This window comes from Accipiter gentilis, chromosome 14 (assembly GCF_929443795.1).
Source record: "Accipiter gentilis chromosome 14, bAccGen1.1, whole genome shotgun sequence".
NCBI classification, from domain to species: Eukaryota; Metazoa; Chordata; class Aves; order Accipitriformes; family Accipitridae; genus Astur; species Astur gentilis.
This window is the reverse complement of record NC_064893.1, coordinates 27676982-27700311: the sequence shown is the minus strand read 5'-3', so window position 1 is coordinate 27700311 and position 23330 is coordinate 27676982. Positions and strand designations below refer to the sequence as shown.

General features: G+C 42.1%; 1 protein-coding gene across 7 annotated transcripts; it reads right to left on the bottom strand.

Moving 5' to 3' along the window:
• Positions 1 to 289: 289 nt before the first annotated feature.
• RAE1 (ribonucleic acid export 1) lies at positions 290 to 23311 on the bottom strand. Of its 7 annotated transcripts, none has more exons than XR_007508088.1 (15): positions 23237 to 23311; positions 22534 to 22630; positions 22276 to 22380; positions 21345 to 21437; positions 20826 to 20912; positions 19752 to 19838; positions 19417 to 19488; positions 18698 to 18805; positions 18243 to 18349; positions 18082 to 18157; positions 17363 to 17557; positions 15690 to 15775; positions 5833 to 10021; positions 2857 to 4096; positions 291 to 1917 (listed from the first exon to the last, which is right to left on the bottom strand). XR_007508088.1 is itself a non-coding variant. In XM_049816624.1 (13 exons), coding segments are annotated over exons 2-13 (1107 nt in total). In that variant the 5' UTR covers positions 22624 to 22630; positions 23237 to 23311; the 3' UTR covers positions 14403 to 15098. The 7 variants fall into 7 exon arrangements, 3 of the variants coding, with proteins under 3 accessions (XP_049672581.1, XP_049672583.1, XP_049672580.1); XR_007508087.1 differs by having other exon boundaries at positions 292 to 4096; positions 5833 to 5890; positions 7839 to 10021; XR_007508086.1 differs by having other exon boundaries at positions 290 to 4096.
• Positions 23312 to 23330: the final 19 nt, after the last annotated feature.

The following is a 23330-nucleotide window of genomic DNA, read 5'->3' as shown; positions in this document are numbered from 1 at the left end:
TGTCCCACGGGGGAAGGGGCCCACGGGAAGGTGGAGAGGTCCCTGCCGGGCATCGGGACCTCCGCCGGGCCTTGCGGACCCCCGGGGAGACGGCGACACCCCCCACCCCCCCGCCCCGGGCTGAGCATGGCCCAAGACTACAAGTCCCGGCGGCTCCCGGGGAGCAGCTCCAAACCCCACGGGGGGACGGACACACACACACACACACACACACGAGGGGACTGTTCCTGCAGGAGCCCGCCAAAGAAAACCGCCTCGAAAGAGGTTTGGGATTTTTTTTTTAATTTTTTTTTTCACCCCTCCTTCCCTCTTTTCAGTTGCACAATAAAGCTCAACTGCAAGCGTTTAATCCCTGGCAGGTTCGGACACGGGGGACAAAGCCATCGAGCTTTTGCCAGCCTTTGTGGCAAGCTGGGTGGCAAAGGCGCGTCGGGATGCCAAGGCAGGAGGAAGGGATGGTCTCCAACCAAGTCGACGAGGAGGAAGAGCCAGGGGTTTCAACGCCGAACAGAGGTCCAAAAAGATCTTTCTTAAGCAAGTTCCTAAGCTGCCTGCTTCTCCACTGGACGCACGGACAACATCTATCTGTGCAGCCTGCCTCTGGGGGACAGGGATGCGTTATTCCCATTTCCACGGGCAGTCAGCAATGGGGTTCCCCTCCGCTGTCCCCCTTTTGCATTTTGTGCCCTCTAAGGACCGGCAGCTGACAGAAGGGAGGCTGTGAAATAAACGCCGCTGCCTTTGGTCTGACCTGCAGTTTTCAGCCCTGTCCGGGGAAAGCTGTGATTCAAACCTCAGAGTATTGTTCCTGTAGCGTAGCCCCACGTTCGATTCACGTACCCCTCCGTTCATAACTGCAGGAAAACAAAAGCTGAAAAGCTACTCGGTGCCTCAAAATCCACCCTTGGAGAACACTCCAACGGTGGAGGGCTTGCAGTGCTTTCATTCCTCCCCTCCAACACCGGTGAGAGCCTGGGGTGTGGGAGGGGGTCCTGGAAATCGTTTTTCATTCACAGTTCCCATCACTCAGATACTGATCAAGAACTGCCCCTGTGCCTTAGATTTATCTTGCCTCTACAGGGTTATCATTTTGCATAGAAAGAGATTTTTTTGCCACGTGATAAATGCAGAGGTAATATTTTAGCAAAAAAGCCAGTGAAGTTCTAAATCACCATCCACTTTGGCTTCTATACAGCAGGTTCGGACTCTACAAGACATTTTTCTTTTACAGAGCCCACAGAGAAAAGCCAATTATTTCAAGAGAAAGGAATGCATTAATGTCTGCACTCCGTAGTTATTCATTAATATTTTTCTTGCGCTGCTTCCATAGTTCTAAACACCCTATGCTTCATAAAAGAAAGAGGGGGGGAAAAAAAGCCAAGGAAAGCCATTAAGCTTTTCATTCCTAAAGTGCCAGACTTCAAGACTAGGACACGTTTCCATTGATTACTGTGGAAGAAAGATGGAGCTGGGCCAGCAGCACCCAACATCACTGCGACGTTAACAGCCTTCTGCAAAAGGGAGGGTCACGTGGGAGTCCTCGGAGCCTTTGTGTTTTACGCAGCGATGTGTGTGTGTGCAGCCCCTCGCTGTCCCTGGTCCAGCCCAACGGCAAGCCCGGAATACACCTTTGGGGTCGGAACAGAGCCAGAGGCCGGGGCCTCTCCACCACTGAGTCATTCCCCTTCTGTCTGCATGACTTCCACCGCAAACTGCACATCAGCTGCTTCCTGGGCCGCCCCGGCTAACGACAACCCAGTTGGCATTCAGTCGCTGTCCTTTTACAGAGCTTCATTCTGCTCCAAATGATGGCAAAGATTCAAATCATCCAAATAGAATCCGGCTCCTCGGCAAGGGAGGCAAAGCTCGCAGAGTTCTCAAAAGCTACCAGAAGTCTCTCGGTTCTCGATGCTTACGCTGGTCGGGGGGAGAAAAACATTACATAATTTTTTCCCCTTCAAACACCAGCCCCACATCTCTCAGAGGAGGAATCCCAGTTCCTTTTCTTTCCCAGAGGCAGGAACAGAAGTTCCCTTACAGGCAGAGCAGAGCAAGAAAGAAGTTGGGGCTAAACCTGTACGTGGCGAACGCTGCCAACCCCACAGCGCTGCTGGCGTGGCTGGGGGCAGCGCGCATTTGTTTTGCCACACCCTGGAAAGCAGGACGGGAAATGAAATCTCCTGTCTCATGGTACAGCTATTACAAGCACAGGGTCTAATGAGCTGTTACCACAAACACAGCGGGAAAGAGGAGACCAAGCGAGTAAGGGTAACTTCATGGGAGGTTTTTTTTGTTGTTTTTTTTTTTTTTTTTTTTTACATTTTTTCCCTCGCTCTTGTGATAAGCAGTCATCTTCCCCAAAACACCAACAGTTTAAATCCAGCCGTCGGATCAAAACTACAGGAGCTTGGCAGAGCTGGTTTGCTGACACCTTCCTGTGCTTTTACTACCATGAGAAGAGTACCCGAGAAGAGTACATTTCAAGTTTCTGTGGTCAAAGAGAGCTCCCGCAGAGATAGGCGTATCTCAAAGTACGAAGCTGCCTTGGGGAATGCTGGACAATGCTTAGCACCAATCTGAGAGCAGACTGCAAACAAAAAGGGGACCGTGTATCTGAGACGTGCTATCGTAGGGCTGTATTTAGTTCTTTGTAGTTATTAAGAAATAAAACTACACTGGCCGATCACTGAAAAGGCTGGGAGAAAAGTCATCTTTAGGAGCGGTGTGCAATCATCCATATTCTTAATGTATAGGATTTGTATTGCAGGCCAGAGCATCCTATTCTCATACAGATTGGGAAGATTAATTTTATGGGAACTCAACATAGTCAAGAGAACTCACTGGCTTTTTACTTACATGTTAATATATTCATTGAGGCTTACGCAAAACTGGTACACAAAGGCTCCTTCTGGTGGACTTCAGCAGCATTATCTAAGACATGAAATGGAGCAGCTGCAGATCACCAAACCAGGTGTCCTGGATTCCACTGAAAATCTTAGAGAAGGTGCAAGACCATCCAGGTACAGAACTATGTAGAAAGGGTCCCCATGTAAAGGAAGAAAACCAAATTATGGCAAAGGCAGTTGTACCTCTGGGAGCACAAGGACAGGACAGAGAGATGGGGAAAGAATAGCAAATTCGTTGCAGGGGGAAAGCTAGCCCTGTTCCTTGCTCTCTGCAAAGCCGCAAAGTCTTTTCTGTTCTTGTCCCTCCCTTGGCAGGGAGCGGTGGAACGAATGTCAGTGAAGCTCTGCGGTGCTCTCCTTGTATACTTGTCTGAGCATTTCCCTTCCTTCCCCTGGTGTTTTTGGGAGGATTGTGTTGAGGCACCGCAGGTCTGATCCGAAAGCCATTGAAGAACCTCCTTCATCACTCCTCAGGGAACTGATGGGCTTTATTTTTAAAATGGAGCAGGGCTACTGTGGAGCTCTGACCTTTTTCGGTTTCTGCTGCTGCTTAGCCAAGACTTCATTGCTGTAGGGCAGTGCCCTTTGGTTTTGTCATGGATACCCGCTTACTGGTTATTGCAACAACAGTAGATGAAACATCCCTCTTAGAAGCTCCGCAGTTAAATAAGTTAGCTGGAAAGCAAGGGACTTACTGTGGGAACTGTTTGGTTTGTTAGTTTTACTAATGCTCAGTCTGGATGCTGGCCACCAGCGAGGCTGTGAACAGTAGCGTAGCTGGGAGATCTTGAGGGAAGCTGCATTCAGTGGCATTTGGTTTAGGTTATAGCAGGAAATTCTGCATCTGGGCCCTTTGTCTCAGATTTTCTGCTTTGATGCCCTGAACACACCATGACCATTGCTTAACTCAGAGCTGCTGCTGCAACAAGAATTAAAAAATAAAAATTCTTCCTCTTCGGGCCACTTGTAACAAAATATTTGAGTAGAGGATGTTCCTAATTGGGACTGCTTTTTGAATAGGCTTTTGCTTCAGTAGGAATCTTTCCATAGGACTATTTCCTCTTCTGAAATATTTTGGAACTGGGGATGCTGAGTAAGCTCTGTTTCCTTTGCTGGCTACACTAGTTACATAGAAGCAGACCATCAGCTCTAGTGGTCACAGAATGATCCCTTTCAATGCTGCAAGTAACCTGCAATAAAAGAACATAATAAGATGCCGCATGGATATGGAGATCGGTAACTCTGGGATTGAGAGAAGCGACAAATGGGACACCTGACTCGACTCTGCTGGACCACAAACACATTTTAGAGAGTGGTGAAAGGAAATGTCATTAAAAGACTAGTTCCACTTCTCCAAACCTGCCTGCCCTCCCACTTGATATCCCTTTGCAAAATGAAAGTTGTGAGTTTGTATCATGAATCACGGTAACGGCTAACAAGATTCCCTACGATTAAAACAGAGGCTAGGGAGAGACATCGCAGAGCTCATAACTGCTTGGAGGATCTGGCCACAGGAAGGCAGAGCTGCAACGCAAGCCTTGGGTAGAAGTCTAGATTAAAGTATAGGCATAAGAGGAATAACGGCCAATGAAGCTAAGAGGCTGTGCCATCACATCGCTCATACGCCTGGCAACTACCAGCAAGGAGAACTTCTATATTCAGGAATGTTGGGCTTTGTTCTTTATTGATGGTATGTGTCCAGAGCTTGCTATTTCTGTCGCCCCTCCTCTGGTCCTGCACTTCCCAGGACCAACAGGCAATGTTAGGAATCAATGTCCACTGGATGGTCTACTACTTCCAATTGCTACTGCTGGCTGCTGCCACTGTCAGAGCTTCCTTTGCTCCTGTCCACCAGGAGATGAGCTGTGGCGGTGTGAGCTGCAGGGAGTCTTGCTGCCACCATCACCATTTCCCACGAGTTTCTCGGAGGCTACGCTCAGCTGCAACGCAGCAGCGTGGTGCTTTTTCTTCCCCGTGCTCTTGTGCCGATCACGCGTGTCACCGGGGAAGAATGACCCACCTGTTTGGGACCAGAAAGGACTGGGTCAGCAAGGAGAGTTGCTTCAGTGGACCAGCGGTGAACACGTGCTGCAGCACACCTCGAGCGGTCAAACCTACATTTATTGGTGCTGGTATCAGCAAACGGGTGCTGGTTACTCTGCTCTTGGGGAATTTCTCCTCCGGGATCTAGGATGCGCTGTTCATCACAGGTAGCCTCCTGGGAGTTGGGTGTGTAAATGTCCCGGTTACCCGGACTATACCCAGGCTTGGCAAAGCACGCTGGGGAGCTGGAATGACAATGCAGCGAGGACGCAGTACATCTGGTCGGGCCGGCCAGCTGGGGATTGTCAGTCTGACAGCAGGGAGCTGGGCTGGCTTTCCGAGCAATGAAAATACTGCCCTTGATTAGGATGGTGACTTGTTTTCTGGCATGGTTGGCATCTATACCAAATAGTTTTGTCATCATCGGTATTGTAATGTCTTGGCGTAGAGCAACGGTAACCCTTGCCTTTCCTGTGACCTTGGGGATGATCGCTCTTGGGCATATTAGCGAATAAACTAATGAAAAGTGCCGTGATGTTCATCCTGCAGCTAAATTAAATTACACAACAAATCCATGAAACCCTTCACTAGCTGATTTCAGTTTCTTCTTTACTTTGTCGGAGAAGGCAGGAAGGGATGATAAAGGTTAGAAACAGAAAAGGAGCAGGACAAAGCAAACAACTCGTGTTGATTCCTGGACCAGAAGTTTCTATCCAGATTTTCTACCACAACTCCTCCACTGATAGTAAGTAAGTAATGGTGAACATAAGCTGCAAGATAAAGAGAGATCCAGCAAACATATTCCTGCTATCGACAGCATTAGGTGATGTCAGAAGAACATTAAATAAGTAGGCCAAAATACTGCCCGTTTCCTCAAGTTTACCTTTGGTGATGCCATGGAGGAAGAGTCTCTTCAGGAACAGGCTCAGGTATCCCCCAATCTGAAGGGCAGGGCAGGGCATGGGGAGAAGGGAGAGAAAGATAAAGAGACAAAACCACTAGTCATCATCTGCTAAACACAACCTCCAGTAAAGATACTGTTCCTTTCCTGAATTTCTGCACAGAAATTCTGGCTCTCTCTAATGGAAATATTGTCCCATCTCTCTCAGGCTGGGATTTTATTATCAAACATAAAGGGGTTTCCTCCCTGAAAAAGTTTTTTAAAAAAAACATTCCACTTGAGTCTAACTGCAAAGCTTACATCTCAAAATAGTTCAACAAATGTTTTCACTATTTTGATTTTATGTTGTACTTTGGGAAAATATTAATTGTTACTTCATACTTTTGTTAGCACTTTGAAAACCACAAACTACATTTTAAAATGAGCAAGAAATAATTTCATGTTCTCTAAAGGAAGGAAGCAGAAAATTTCAGGCATTTTGAAACAGCGTTAATAATTATTTTTATTTTTCTTCAAATATTTGTTGAGCTGTTATGTTAGGACTAAGTGGTATTTTCTGATTTCAAAAAAAGAAGAGAAAACGCCAGAAGGTTCCTAACAATCTCTGCCAGGGCCACATCCCATGACCCTTCCATGGGATTGCATGTGACACTGGTAGCACAAACCGAGCAGGAACTGTCCACCCGCTCCAACCAGGGAATAGTCAGGACACACAAGAACATTAAACAAGATGTCTCAGCTCCGGGACATACAACACAGTTGTATGGGCATAACAGACATTCTTAATAGCTAAAGAAAAGTTAATTCAGAGCTGAAACACATCGATAGCGCTGGGTCAGACCTCAGGCGGGCCATTTCTATCCACCTTCCCAGAGGCGAGCATACCCAGCTCTGATCCATGCACCTGGGGCGCCTCCTTAGGTGTCCTCTTCTCCGGGTTGCTGGATTTTGGACCTTATTAATAGAGACTCTTCTGCCTTGTCACATCCAATGAGATAAATAATCCATCTACTCTGATTATCAGCCTTCCAATTTCTGATACTTTTAAAAGGTATTTAATGCCTGCAACCAACGTGGCCAAGTACAGAATACCACGCACACAAAAAAAAAATAGATGATCGGCATGGTATGTAATTAACCTTCTTTAAAGGTTTAGTTAGAAACTCTTATAGCCTTCTAGTTACCACGTCTATGCTATTAAAACAAAAGGCAGCAAAGATTCACTGCAGTGGCTCTGAACAGGATACCAACACGAACTGTCAAGACATCAAAACAACCTATCAGCCCTGGATACAAAAGCTATATTCATGACATTTAAAAAGAAAAAACACAGTTACCTGGACTGAAATCTGGGCAGAATGATCCCAGCTTCTACATGATCTCAAAAGGCCTAAAATGTGCCTTTTATAAAAAAACTCGGTTACCGCACTGCCACGGAAGGGCAGCACAATCACAGGCTGCAAGGGTCAAAGCTCACTCAGGCGATGCCATCCAGTTCCTTACAGTACAACACTCGCACCCGATCGGCTGGGGCATCGCAGTCATTGCTAACGAGGAAAAGCCATCAATAGCTCAACGGGCAATTGTCAGCAACACCGTGTCCCCACCGCTGCAGCAGGACAATGGCATCAGCTGAACACGACAAGCGAGACAAAGGCAGGCCGGTTCCTGCTAAATCACAGACCGGTTACTACACCCCGCTTTTAGTTAGTGGATAAGCACACGGAGAATAGCATAAGACAATACAGAGGGTATGTATTACATGCATTCTCAGAACGACAAAAAGGCTGACAGATCAGTTGATCTGTATTTTTGAAGTAAAGGCACGCTCGTGAATGAAGCGTACGGATTGGTGCTAAATCAGGAAATCCATTCTGCTTGCCGGAGTATGGTTTTCCTTTTGCCAGCGTAGGGGTGCCAAGGCCAGTCCTACCTCAAAGGACATTTTCATCAACCTACAAGAACTAAAACCAACTCTGTTTCCTTACCAGAAGGGCAGCTTTGACAGCACTGTCCATGAAGATAAGGAGGCCTAATAAGAGCAAGACAGTAGCAAGCAGGTTCTCAGATGACTCCGTGATAGGAAAGTTACTACTGAGGAACTTTACCCTGGGCCAAGCCACGTTCAGAATAGTTCGGAGAGTTCGATCTTCTCTCTCATTTCCCCACTGCTGCTGGCAGGACCACCAAAGAAAGGTGCTCAGATGATGAACGGGATGACCTAAGCCATTGTGAAGGACATAGGTCAGCGTTACAGAATGACTCGAACTGCATCGCACAGCCTATGGTTGAACAAAAGCTCGATAGAAGGGTTTAGTGAAAAAAAGGTTTTGCTAAGCTGTTCTCTTTTAATAGACATTTCCCATCTTTCTGTGGTTTTGTGAAAAGCCATTTCAGTTCAGTGAATCTGTTTCTGAAATGCTACATATTAATATTTGAAGCCTGACAACATTCAACAGACGTGAAAGTTGGTCTTTACAAATATATAGGTACTGTTCCATAAATTAAACATTAATGCATAATCAACCAATTACTGTCTGCAGCCCTGCTGCTTTAGACCATGAATGGACATTATGTAGAAAAAGGAGACCTCCAAGGAAAAGAGTCAGCTATCTGCAGAAAGCAATTACCTGTCAGTAAGTGATATCTGTCCTTTTGAGTCCATACAAATCCCACTGTGTTACAGCAGGAGCATGGCAGACAGCTGTCCTTCCAAAGAAAGATTGTATTTTAACTCTGGTTTTAGTCATTTGAGAATAGTTTGAGCTACTGCATTATCTCTGCACTTTACCAAGTACAATAATGATGGTCTATTCTAAACAAAATGTATCTCCCTTTGCTGTAGATTGGTAGTTGTACTGTAGGGTAGCAGAGGAAGGTGATTGAACCAGCTGACAGTGGCTCAGAGGCCATTTTAAGTTAAATGCCCCCAAAGGGCATTTGAACTTACACCTTTCTGGGAGACGGCACAACTGTGATTAAGTACCTTGGGAAGGTCTGAAGAAAATCCGTTATTTGAGTTTTGCTTTATCATGTTTCCAGGAACTGAACGTTATCATTCTCCTTATCTGGTCCAGCAAACCAAAGAACGCAACACTAATCATTTGCACTTAAGAAGCATTACTGACAGAAAGCAACCAGTATCAAACGATAAAGCATTTGTTAATACACCGTAAAGTAAGGAGAGACTTAACTGACCCGGGTATTTAACATGCAGTTTCCAGCATTTTTCTATTACTACAACAAACTCATTACTGGATCACGGCATATACATACTTCACTTGTGTAAAGCAAGTGCAAAAGATATAGTGGACAGTAAAGGGTAAACTTTCGCTATTGACAGTTAAGAGCATTACCTTAATCTTTTATCTAGGCCTGCCTTTCAGTGGCACTTGATACAGGAGCTATACCAAACACTTCCTTGAATACATAAAGCCAGAGATTGAGTTACACATGATTGAAGATCTATGCTGCCAGTAAGACAAAAGCTCCTATATTACCTGGCACATGCCTGCTAAATTATTGAAGTGTCTCTTCAAACTGAATATATTCACTGGATAATTAGTCAACAGAAGAAAACGGTCTCTCTTTACAAAGCTAACGTTGACAGGTATTGTATCTTTTATACACTATCACAAAAAGTATTTGCAGAACTGATGCAACACAAACATTTGGAATTGCCCTGTCAATGCGCAAGTGTTCCCGAGGCACACGGCGTCCTTTGTGATATTGCCTCAGTCTCGTTATTACCTTACAAGCAAGTCCTAAACGGCGCGAATCCCTTTCACCTGCTGTAGCACTACCCCCATTCCAGAAGCCGGAAAAAGGTACAAATAAACAGAGGCTTGCTTTGCATTTGAGGAACGAGCCCGATCAAAGTGAAATAGATATCTGTAAGCCTGACTCCAGCCGCTGCTGCCGTGTCAAGCGGGACGTACCCGGGGCAGCGCAGACAGACCGCTGCCGCTTTGAATTCGTAATGCTTGTAGTTGCGATATCCCCGTGTGCCACTCCAGCAGCTGTATTCTTGGGAGCTTGTTTCCTGCTGCAGATTCTTGGGAACACAGCCTACTCCATGTGTACACAGAACATACCGCCCAATGGAAGAGCTAGCATCTGTCTGCTGAAACCATCACGGCCAGCCAGCTGATGTTGCTTCGTTTATCCTGACCTGGCAAGGAAAGAACAGTAGCCGTTTCCACACTTAAAATGGCTGTCCTATTGCCGAGAGCAGTGGGACGGCCACCGTACTGCCTGTATATAAACCTAAGCTTACCTGGAAATAAGAACAGACGGCTCTCAGCTGTTCGAACATGAGCTGTAGGATGAAATACACAGTTCTATCAACCCCAGCTCACAGCCTGAGGTGTGCAAAGGTGACATTCTGCCAATGCGGATATTACGGGGTTGTGGTTGTTTTTTTTAAACTACGCCTGTCGCCTGCCACTAAGGGGACAGAGAGGTTCTTTTAGGGATCCTTGGCAGAATGATGATGACACTAAATCACAGTTACAGTTAGAGCTTTATTTTCTTAACAGGGTATTATGATTAGCGTAGCACAGAATTTATGATTACAATGGCACAGGATTTCTACAAGTAGAAGCAATTAGTACAATCTATGAATAGCATAATACAGAATTTATAATACAACACAATTTATCACCTGGCCCTTCTGAAGATCAGGATGGATCTTAATACATGGTCTGCTGTATCAATATAACAATCATACTCTAGACTCGAAAAATCATATGAAAGAATACGAGTCACTCAGTCCTCGGAGGAAGCAGATGACAGCGGAGGCATCCCTGGCCACGGGGAAGGGGGTAGTCACGGGACTCTCCGGCAGCAGTTTGGGTCCCAGTTCCCCACTTAAGGCTTCCAAGTGCTTGATTTTATAGACGGCGCTCTGTGTGCCGCTAACGCTTCCCCGTTCTGCGACGGGGTCATCACCACCACCTGGCTGGCCGGGCGCCTGGACCTTCAAGGCCAGCGAGGGAGTAATGGGCCTGGTGCCCAGGAATCTTGGGGCCGGCAGGGAGGTGAAGAAGAAATCGGTTTGGTTTGTCTACTCGGTTCACACGACCTTCAGGGCTTGACAGAGGGAAAGGGAACAAATACATGACCTGCTCGGTCTCAGAGAATGGCTGCTTGCCTTATAAAATGGCATTGGTTACGCTAACCACATTGCCAGGGGTCGGGAGCAGGGGCTACCGGTCACATACACCCCAGGGGCAAAATAGCTGCATGGGGTAAATAAGCAATTTAAAACCATATTCAAATCTTATAATTCAAGACTATTTCTCACTTTCGTTATCTTGTGCATTTCCAAGCTTTGAAAATTAAAATAAGAAAGACATTGCGTTTCAATTTTTTTGAAAAAAGTGCCCTTGTTTTTAAATAGCACATCACTGAGCTTATCTGTTTGGTTTTTAGTGAAGTATTTTTATTGGCTCTTTTCTTTTTTCCTTCAAGAAATCCAGTTTATGAAAAAGCCTGGAGCTGCTTACCAGTTTTAAACCTACAGTCTCCTACGATAGCAGTATGAAAACCAGTCTAAATTATTAAGATTTGTCTTAGAAAGAGAAGTTAATTAGAACACTAGTAGCCAATAGTCCAGCTCATATGCCAACTCCCTCAGCTACACCCTTACCTAATTCTAAACTTAAATGCCTGGTCCCCAAACACGCTACCAACACCTTTAATACTACCCAGGTCCCCAAAACTCAAGCAGCCATACAGACATCTCCCTAAGCAGCTAAAAGAGCATCTCACAGTTTGTTCTAAAAAGGTCTTGGTTTACATTTATGGATAGGTATCATGTACACTCCTGTAGAACTGAAATTAAAAAATATTTCCATCTTGTATGTATCTTCTTCCATTCTCTGAGTATTTTGGGATAGCCTGATATTACAAGTAACTGTATCTTGTGTTACAGCACACGTGCAGTAGCTTGGCATGGCACTGCAAGCTCCACAGAGAACTTTGGCAGAACCAAAGGAGCAGCAGTCCATGCTGCAAGGAAAGCTTTCGTTAAGAAGCCACCAATACTGCCATCTCCTGGCACAACAGGAGATTTACAGCAACAGCTTTAAATCGCACATTTAGAGCATTTTGTGCATACTGCAACTGCTAGTGTAGAAAATTTTGTTAGGGAATTGTTTTTATTCCGAATTTGTTCCATTCATTATTTTGTGTTGCAGCACGAGATGATGATTCCCACCTGGCTGGTAAGCTGAACAACCTAAGGGAAGTTTTTGATGGAGATTCACTTTGAAAGAAGTTAAGTCTTACCCCAGACTGCAAATGACACTTAGCTATTGACTCTGGAGATGTAAAAATGTAACAGCATAAAACCTTAACATTTCATTTTGCCCTGGTCCATCTCTACAAACAGCAACAGCAGAAAAGAAAATGAGAAATAAGTGGCTTCTATCATTTCAAAGGCCAGATAGTAAAAACTTTTTGATATTGATTTGACACAATTCCTTATTCTGGACAGTTGCCCAAACACCTCATCTGCAAACAGCACTTAACCACCATTAAATTGAACTAGGCCTAAGCAACAGTTTTATTGAAATTTCCCACATACACCTAACCACACCTTTATCTCAAATCCATACTTCTCCGGAGAATGATTCAAACTAACCTGTTTTCCTAGCCAAGGAGCTAGGCTGGAGTACTCACCAATTCAGCTATTACATTTCATCTGACAGATGGTAAATTAAGATACTCTGCCTGACTGCTTGCCATTGTGCAAACATGTCTTGCTTTCATTTGTGAAAGGCTTTAGCAGACAAGCTTTTTGTCAATCGCTTCGTTTTCCGAAATACACTTCATTAAACCAACATGCAAGACCACTGACATGCAAGACCAGCAGGAGGAAGGTTAAAGATTGTTTATAAACAATTTTCAGATAAGCTAAGTCCCCATTTTGGGGGGTTTAAATGAGCTGCTCTTTATGCCAAAGATTATTTTTCTGCAATAAATCACAAACATTGACAGCAAACTTTCAAAAAATTAATAAAAATAATTTATTTTATAAATCTAGCATTCCTGTGGTTAGTGTTGTGTACACGTTAGAATCTTACATTCTACTCCATTCAGGTTTTTTTGACAGGTAACTGCCATAGAATAGCAAATTAATACATTTGCAGAGCATGTGCTAATGCTTATTTGCGTGTGAATAAGCTCTCACTACATGTTTGATGCTTGAAGGGATACAGCTGTGTGTACTTCACAAGAGAATCTTGCCATAATTCCAGGTAGGAATAAATTGCCAATGCATTCTCTTAACTTGGGTAATGGAAAACAAATCAGTTCAAAGTTTGATTCTGCCCTCCCAATTGAATATATCTAATGTGCACAGCAACGTAATGGAAAATATGCCCTTCTGAAATTAGTCTGAACAATTAATGCGATGACTAAATAATTCTGAAACCTTGCTGACAGATCAGAAGAAACTGATTCCAATAGGAGAGTAAGGACTCAACATATTAATACAGAACTGTATTACCAAACAAGAGAGACTTACCAGTGCTGGCTTGATAATGAAAATATATTTTGGCTAAACTTAGTACCCACTTAAGTAGGTGCAACTCTCATTGGATCCAGTAGAAACGTACCTGCTGAACTGGACTGACTCTATTTTCTCATCACTCGTTCACATTCTTAAGTATTTAAACAAAGAAACAGGGTTTTTTTTAACAAGAAACAGATGATACATTCCATTCTTCCCTGTTTACACCAGTGGGAGTTCTGCACATGAGAGATTAGAAATTTTATATTTTTTGGTCATCAATGATCACACACACTTAACCCTTCAGCCTTCAATAGCTTGGTGGCATTCATTTGACTGGGAAGACTGGAAAAAATGTACTAACAACCAAAGATTACAGCATAATAATCACAACCTTGAAAAATAAAATTCAACAAAACCAAAAGAAATGTTTGAACAAATGGCCAGCTATTGATTTAACTACTGAGAACTCTTCCCTATCTTAAAGAAAACAAATAGCCCATGAATGTGAAATCTAAAGATACGTAAACCATAGAAGTAGGAGGGGAAAAAAACCTAACTTGAGGAATAAAACCCAAAAAAGAGCATCTCTAAACAACAGCAGAGTATATTTTATGGGCTTCCTTCAACTATACCAAACAAGAAATACACACCCAACAAAAACTGATAAATGCTGTAGAGAGAAGAGTCTGAAGTTACAGGACCAGTAGGCTACAGAGAGTTTGAACGTAGTGTGATTCATTTGTACTAAAGACAAATTGTCAGGTGTTCAGCTGTTGAGATAGCAAAAGAACTTGATTCATTCTTGTAAAACAAAAGGCCTTTCATGCTAGTCCTCTTAATTCTTTGACGCAAAACCACAGGAATCGTTCATAATGGAATGGCGACTTGAAAAAGCATTAGATTTCCAGCTCAAGCAGCTGGGGAAAAAGTACTTTCAGAAAATGTATCTGAATTACAGTGAAAGGACAAGAAGCTGCTTTTAGAAGTGAAGCACACCACCTTGCCTATGTCATTATAAGAGAACTTTTGAATATAAAAAAGCATTTAGTAAAAATTTTATTTGAAATGTAGCACGAATCCATAACCATAAGCATTACAACATACAGTTTTACAGAGAATTTGTACAATATGACAGGTACTTCTATACATGCGCCCCCCCCATTTTTATTTAGTCATTAACAAACAAACAATAGTTAAACAGGAATAATAAGCATTCACTTCTAAAAAGAAAACTTTGGCATGTATATAATTGGCTAGTTAAAAGTAAACAGTGGTAGATTCAAGTCAGAAAGAGACCCACTTGTTTTGTTTCACAGCATTTTTGATCAGGATGAAACTCACCAGCACTATTTTCTAGTTAATACAAAAATGAGTACTTTTTTTCAGTCCAGAAACCCCTGTTAAGGGACAAAAGTATGTTAAGAGATGTAGAAGAATCAACTATTAACTCTAAAAGGTGTCAGTTTTAAAGCAGTTTAGGCCACAAGTATTTTGCACACGTTGGTGTGGTCATGAACAAAACAAACCCTTTAATGGTTTGCTCTTATTACTGAACTACGTATCACTTGGCACAACTGACAATTTCTCCTTTGGACTGAAGAATGAGCCTGAGTGTTGTTGGCTCAAAAATCATGTCCATTGCTGGAGCACAAGAAAAAACTAAAGCAGAATTTGCATTGTGCCCATCATCTGTCTTGAGTTTCTGTCACTGCTGTTGGCCACTCACATACCTACCAAATTAATCAAAAAAAAAAAAAAAGAGGGAAAACAATTTGCAAGGCATTTCTTCCTGGCATACAGTAGACAGTATTTCCATTTTAAAAAATCAGAAAACAATGAAAGAACCCCTGAACAATAAGTAATAACAAGCCTCCTTTGAGAAGAATTACTTGCAATTCTTCAAGTACTTACAAAAAATACAGTATTTATACAACTTCTCCAGAACTATTATAATTAACATATTTTAAGGTAGTACTAATAAAATAAATCCATAGATATAAATGGTTGCACTTGTAAGCAGGAATATCTAACCCAGATTTAGATTTTGCTGCAATTTCATTATTGCTGTGGAACAGACAGTGGTTAAGTCATGTGAATACTAGTTTCTCTTTCTTATACACATCAGAATTTCTAATTTCAAAAAATGTTCTCCAGCAAGTCAGAATACATTTAATGTAATTTTTACAGTTCCTGCTAAATGTTAGCGATCCAAAGTTGACTGAACCGTGGTGCAATAGGGCACAAATGGCAGAAGAGCAGTGGAGTAGAGGCAGGAATGGCAGAAAAACAGTAGAGTAACACAAGTCACACCCATACTCACTACTTCTTATTCCTGGGCTTTAACTCTTCCGCTGCATTTCGCAGAAAAATGTAGTTTTTCTTTTGTGGATTATAAAATTCATGACCCTAAAGAGAAAAATTATCTGTATTTACTCTCTTCAAAGAAGAAATACCATCATTACCTTAAAAGGTAAGAAGATGAATACACCATTAGTTTGGTTTATTAAGATTTAATCTTAAAGTCTTTAAGACCAGATATTGGACAACATTGGTGGATTAGAAACAGCTTACTATAACAAGTAATTACAAGAACTGTGCATATAAAGTAAAATTTAAGGGACGTTTATCCATTTTTAAGGTATAAAAAGCTTTTCATAAAAAAATAACCATGTATCTCTAAGCTCTGCTTTACAGATGCAGCATAAGAGCTCAATATGATTATTTTTTTTTAATGTCATTCTAGGCAGAGAAGAAACTAAAATGTTAACGGCCACCCAGTTTCACTTTATGTTTTCTATCTTCTAAATGAAATAAGGTCACATTTTTTCAAAGTTCTACAGACAACTGCAAAAATATCTCTGTTCCCCAACTGCAGATGCAAATATACTATTTTGCATATTGACATTATTTGCATACACATCACCCACTCAATATGCAAGTATTCAAATCGGGGAGAGTAGACACTAAAAAAGTTATTGAAGTCCAATGCATAATTTGAAAATTACCAACTCCACTTGACAGAAATGGTTCTAGAAAGGAAATTTAGTACCTACTGATTTTATTACATAATATTGGTTTACAGATCTGAAAGATACCTTGGTACCTATCTACCACTGCAGTCTACCCAAGCATCTAGAACAGAAGAATTCATCTGCCCTAGCATCTAACAAAGTTATCTTACTTTGGACAGCATCCCAAAGACTAGATACAATGCAGTAAATTAAAATTTTGCTCTCTTTGTGGCATGCAATCAAGTTCATCTGTGTGATCTCTGCATTCATTTCAGTCAAAACCACAAGGAATGTTATCCTCAAATTTAAAAGCACTAGTTATCAGAGGAAAGTAACGCTTTTAATGGAAGTTGCCATTCCATTAAAATCACTTACATTTCAGCCTTGCTACCCCTTCTTTAACTATTAAGGAGCATTGGTCCTCCACATACCATGGTTTGCTGCGATTCTCTTGCATCTGTATGACTTATTGTTGAGTCAAGTTTGGATGAGAAATACATAAATAAGTGCTACCAACAAGCTGTGCTGAATGGTACTGGAAATTTAGTACATGGCATTCAAACACTGGTTTAAATGTTTATAACCACAGTCACAGCTTTTTTTAAAGTTAAAGAGAATCTGCAAAAGAAGCAGAGATTTGTGGGAACCTGTCAGGGTGCCACATTGCCCCATGACACTCCCCACAACAGAACGTGTGCGAGCAACCAGAATAACTCTGAATCATGTAATTTACATTTTGCTCATCCACATTTGCAAGAGAGCATTATTTAGCAATCTTATCCAACTGAAGCTAAAAACCAAAGAACGCACTGCTTCAGTGCTAAATTGTCAGATGTCTAAAACGACCACTGTAAGTTCTCTTGCATGCTTGTGAAATTAGAAAGACTCAGCTACTATTTACAAAGAACAGCGAAAGCCTCATATGAAAAGATAGTCTTAGTTGTCAGCTGTAAATACAAATATGAGTCTAAACCTTTCTTACCTTTGACCAATCGTAACTGGAAGCATATGCAAATATATTGCCATTATGGTTGAAACAACAAGCAGATATTGGCTGGTCAAGTTGTTCTGATGTTTTTAGCTTTGTTCGTGCATCTTTATCCCAAAAGCTGAATCTACCATCAGATCCTACTGTTGCAAGAGTACCATGGACAGGGTGAAATGCTATCCCGTTTACCTGCAGAATCATAAAAAATACTGTGTAAAACACCACACATGGGAACACTCACAACACATGTACTGAATCCTGAGAGTAAATACACAGCAAAGACTTTTTTCAACTAGATATAGTTCTTAATTTTCTTTTAAATGTTTTCAGGTATGTTTTCTGGAAAAACAAAAACAAAAAAACCCCAAAACCCACCAAAGCAACAAGGAAAGCATCATCTTTTTTGCAGTACCTAAAAATTCAATGCATAATCCCATTACACAAAATATATTAAGTATTGCTTCAATATCAGCAAAATTAACAAGTGTCATCTCCACCACGATGATTTTATCAATGGTTGATCTGGTGCTTGTTTTAAGGGAAGTACAAGAGCTTGTCTTTTCCTCTTAATGTACAACTGGTCTTTAAACATACATCTAAGATAACTTCAGGCAAGATAAGAGGTCAGGGAGAACAAACAATTCACAGCCAATTTTACATTGAGTGCGTATTGCCCTGTATAAAAGCTCTAGTGGTATATGCTGAATACTTACAGCATAGATATCCTGAGGTGCTGAAGTGTTTGTTCCATTGGAGCGATGACACTTAAAAGTGAAATTATCTTTTGCACTGGGGAGGGGAAAAAGAAGTCTTTTTACTTTCCTCGTTGTAAATTGAGCAATAAAGAAGGGATGTTTTATTAAATGAGACTTACGGATTTGGGGGGTTGATATAATGAATAGCTACTCTTCCTTCAATACTTCCAAGGGCAAATCCAGTAGGTTTGTTCACTTTGTCTTTAAAAATAGCAACACAGCGATGCTAAATTTGAGAAAGATAGAGAGGATTTTAGATGGAGGACTGAGGGCCAGATTTTCTGAATGCTGTCTGTTTTCCACAAGGACACAAAACATCACATACATCAATGGAAAGTAAAGCAAAAACACAAACAAGGTCAAGAGATAGGCCAAATTCTATTGAGAATTTGGGCCACAGTATTTAGATTTCTAAATCCTTACAAAAATTAGCAACAGATCAACGGCAAACCGGGACACGTGCCATACCAAGATAAAGTACTTTGGTTTTGAAACACTCTTTTTACCCAAAAATGGCAAGCCTGGAATTTCAACAATCTATATAAATAAGCTTGTAATAAATATAATCATTTACCTGGTGTTTAAGAGGAGATTCTATTCTTCTAAATTCAGAAGGCTGATTCTCTAACTGATAAACTATCAAACCCCTTTCTGCAGTGGCCACAGCAGCCATAGGATGAACCTGGGTAAGGTTGTAAAATAGGTTGGAAGAGAGACATTTGTGTTAAATAGCATGGCAGAGAATTCTATTTATTATTTCGCAGAAATCTCTGAAGAAGTTAAAGGAATTAGACTATTTTCTGGGGAGAAGAGAGGGAGGGAAAAGGGAAGACGAGAAAGAACAAAATTCATTTGTAGACATATCTTCACACAAATCAAATCAGTTCTTCCCTGCCATTGAGAAATTAAACATACCAAAAATCATCTCATTATTAGCTGACCCTTCCAATGTGAGTCACAATAAGGGTAATGCAAACTCATCCAGAAATGAGGGTAGGTCAGTCCTGATTCGGTTTTGTGATGATTTGGAGTCCTGATTCGGCTGATTTGGTTTTGTGATGTTAAAAGGATACTAAGTATGTTTTGTATGATGCAAACACGTATTTTTCCAGAGCCTGATCAAGAAGGTCAATTTATGTTTTATTGCTAAAATCACACAGATGGAATACTATTCTATGATTCTATACTAACAGTCAGTATTTAGTGCGAACCTACAGAAGCCTCCAAAACTGCCAGTTTATTCATACTCCCAGTCACCTAGCTGACACTAGTTTACCGTATATCATGGCTTACCACATCTGCACAGTAACATCTTTCAGGGAGCTGCAATGTCATCATAGGTGTTGGTGAACGGGTATCCCAGAACTGATGGAAACAGAAAAATGAACGAACTTATGCTTGGAGTTGAGGATACACCATTTAAATTACTTTAGTAAAGAGAATGCAATTGGTACCGAGTTGTTTCATTCTTGTCTGTAGTCAGAATACTGCAAACCTCTGTGAAGTGAGGCTATTTCATGAATCTGTTTTTTGTATTAGTACTTAGTAAAATATTTTAACTTCACAAGTATTTTCATACACAGATTACTAGCACACTTTGTGTCAATTTGTTCAGGTAAAAATCATACCTTCAAAGTTTTATCCCAGCTTCCTGTCATCACACAGCTATAATTTGGTGCTTTAATCCAATGGATAGTCTTCACAGGAGCATCATGCTGAAGAAAAAAAAAATTACAAACACACGTACATTTACTAGGACAACAGTTCATATTTCTTAAGTTCCTCATACTTTTTGTATGTATTTATACTTTTTTAATCCATTCAAAAAAAGTGATTCAATATTTTAGTCACAACAGTTAGGATGAAGGTTGGTCATGACCTTATTGTGTTTAATGCTGTAAAAACACCCACATAAGAAAAAAATGGATCCTGACACAAAGAACTACAATCAAGTCACCCTGTATAGGAATATGGTCACAGCAGAAACACAAATTATGAACAGCAGGACTTTCTATTTACTTACAAAGGGTATTATCTAGCATGGTAAAAAAATCAACAATTTGTAATAAATAATGTACTAAACTAATTAACATATTAAACTAATGAAAAAACCAGCTTCTGCAACAGCTGCAGAAGGCCTACGTTAATTACATTAACAAGATTTTAAAATCAAGGCTGAGAATCTGCATTTTATTACCCCAAATGAGATACAAGAAGCAATCATTAAAAGGGCTACCTCTCTTAAGTTATATAACTGGTAACTCATTTTAGTCACCACAACTACATATTCTACAAACAGACATTTCACTTCTAAATTGAGAACATAAATTATAATCCCTGTTACTGCTGCAGCAGAAAGCTAGTATTTGTGAAAGTGAGTTCAATGATTTCTTAAATTTTTTTTCCTCTATAATGCAGCAGGGTGACTTAGTGAGATCACTGCAGCAATGGGAAGAGCTCTCTTGAGTACAGTAGAGGAAACAGCTGTACAGGTTATTCAAATCACTTTGATTGCAGGCCTCCCTGTGCATGTGCACTTCATTATCTCAAAAATATAAAAAGGACCCTACAGCCTCTTCTTCAAATAGCAGCATCTACTTCAGAAGCACTAAACATTAGCTTAATTTGCTAATAAAGGTAGCTTTTAATAAAAATAGAAAAGGAAAAAAAACCACCTAATAGCTTGGGGCTTGCTTGCTTACTTGTGCAATCTGAATAGCTTGATTACTGTTGAGATCCCACATTTTGGCAGTTTTATCACAGGAAGCAGTAAATACTTTACTCCCATCCTAAAAAAAAACAAGAATAAGGCCAAGAGATTAAATAGCCCTATCATGCAGTATCTATTAGAAAACTGTCAAGTCTTACTCTCTTCTAGTAATAGTATAACATGAATGTAACATATACAGGGACTGCAAGACAAAGAAAAAACATAAAAATGGAAATTTATTTACGACTGTATGCGTCATAAAAGAGAAAACTGTGCTAGCTATTATCTAGCTTTAAATACATTATTACTTTTAAACTCGCTTTTACCCTTCTTAGGCCCATGCTAGTCTCTTCTATTAGGACGTGCTTAGCACATATTTACAGTAACATAAGTCTATACAATAATCATGGGCTGCATCTACATGTGGCTCTTGTGTCTGTCTGGAAACCACATGACAATTTATTTAGGGTTTTGGTAAAAATTGTTTTTTTATTTTTAAATAGGAACATACATCACTCCAGCAGCCATCTAGTACAGGCCCTGTGTGCATCTGCTGAGCCTTTGGAATTGTCTGTCCATTATCTTGAACTTCCCAGCAGCGAACCTGTAACAGGAGAACCATATACAGATGTAACATAGTAACACTAAGAACTTAAAACACCTCCCTTCTTGAAGATCCCAGTCTTAAGTTTATCTAACAAAAAGCACGATTACAAACACCAAGCTTTTTTCAGAACTATTGAAACCTTATTTTCTCTGATTATGTTCCTTTTAACTGTACAGCCACAACTCAACCCCACTTCAAAAGTACCTTACGATCATGTAACACCTCCCAGTGCTCTCCTGTGGAGCCTTTAACCATCAGCTAGGAAGAAGCTGCCTGCTGCAGGCTACCGGCCAACAGACCAAACAGAACAGTTAAAAAAATGCACTCAGGTTTGTCTTCCCCTCCCTGTTTTCCAGCTGGGATCTCACCCTTCAATCCAACCAAACTTCATTAAGGTTGTAGGAACTTAATCTTTTTGAGACAACACTGTCAAACGGGATGATTTACCATCGTGTTCATGGTTCTTTCACTGGGCAAAGCATAACTATATTAGCCTAATTGTGTAAGAAAATGAAGCTAAAAACCAAACAAGTAGGAAAAAGAAAAGTCAAAGTAATAAAAATCTGAGAGGGAAAACTTTAACTGCATATTCCAAGCTGAAGCTTAAAACACACAGGCAGAGGAATGACTTATACGAAGACCACAACTGAATTTCTCAGTTGAAGCAGGTCAGCTATGTCAAACTTAGTGCCTTGGCACCAGACAAAGATTTTGCAGTTCTGCAACAAGGAAGATTCTTCAGGTGCCCTGGCACAAGTGTTTAGAGTCACATTTTGCAGTTTAGGCACCAATGTTCCCACTGTATTCATCTGTAGGTCTGACTGTGAGTACTTACATCATTTGCCCATGATCCCGCAATTAGGAAATTACCCGGCAATGTTGGCGGACTAAATGCTAAGCAAGATATGCTATCATCAGGTGGAGATGTTACTTCAATATCCTATAAAGGACAGAAGACAAACCAAAATTAGCCACGTTTGAAAACTGCGTACCGAGATCCTACTGCTTCCCTGGGGTGAGTTAGTAGGTACTGCCGTGACACATCAAACCACAGCAGAACAGCAGCAGTTCCCACGGGGGCTAACGCACATACCTTCATCGGATTATGGTTATCTGCAGTCGTACTGCCAAACATGCTGGTACCTCCAGTACCAAACCCTGATGTTGATCCAAACAGACTCATCCTTGCCCTGCAAACGAGGAAAAGCCTTACTGAGACCTGCAAAGCCCTGAAGCATCCCTAGGGTGTCAGACCGCAGCCACTACACCAGCACACCCCTCACCCCGCCTGGGAGGCACCCAGGGATAGATGAGTACACAAAATTTATTAAAAAAAAAAACAAACAAACAAAAAAAACCCCCACACTTCTCGTTGCAGCTGGATCCCTGACACCTCCCGGTCGGCCACTCCGCCACCGCTGTCAGGGATCTCTCGCCGGTCGTCACCTGGCGAGACCGAGCACCCACCCACCCACCCACCTACCTCGGTGCCCCTCAACCCTCCCCCGGCGCCTCAGGGAGCCCCGCGCCCGGCACAGCCCTCCCCGGGGGTGCTCCCCCTCCGGCACACGCCCCCGCCTCCCGTCTCTGCCTACAGCCCGCCCGGCGGGGCAGCGAGGATGCCCGGCAGACGAGGACGCGCCATTTCGCGGAGGGGCCGCTTCCCCGCCGCCAGAACCGGCACCGCGGCCGGCGCACGGGCCGGGCGGCCGTTGGAGGGGAGGGGGGGGGCGGAGGGCGCCCGCGGGCGAGGCCGGGCCGGGCCGTCCGGGAGCACGGGGCCTCCCCTCACTCACCCGCGTGACGGGCCCGCTCCGGCCCGCTGCCTCCAGCGACGCGGCCCGGCGGCTAACGCGGCGGCGGCGACGGGGGGCAGGCCGCGTCTCTCTG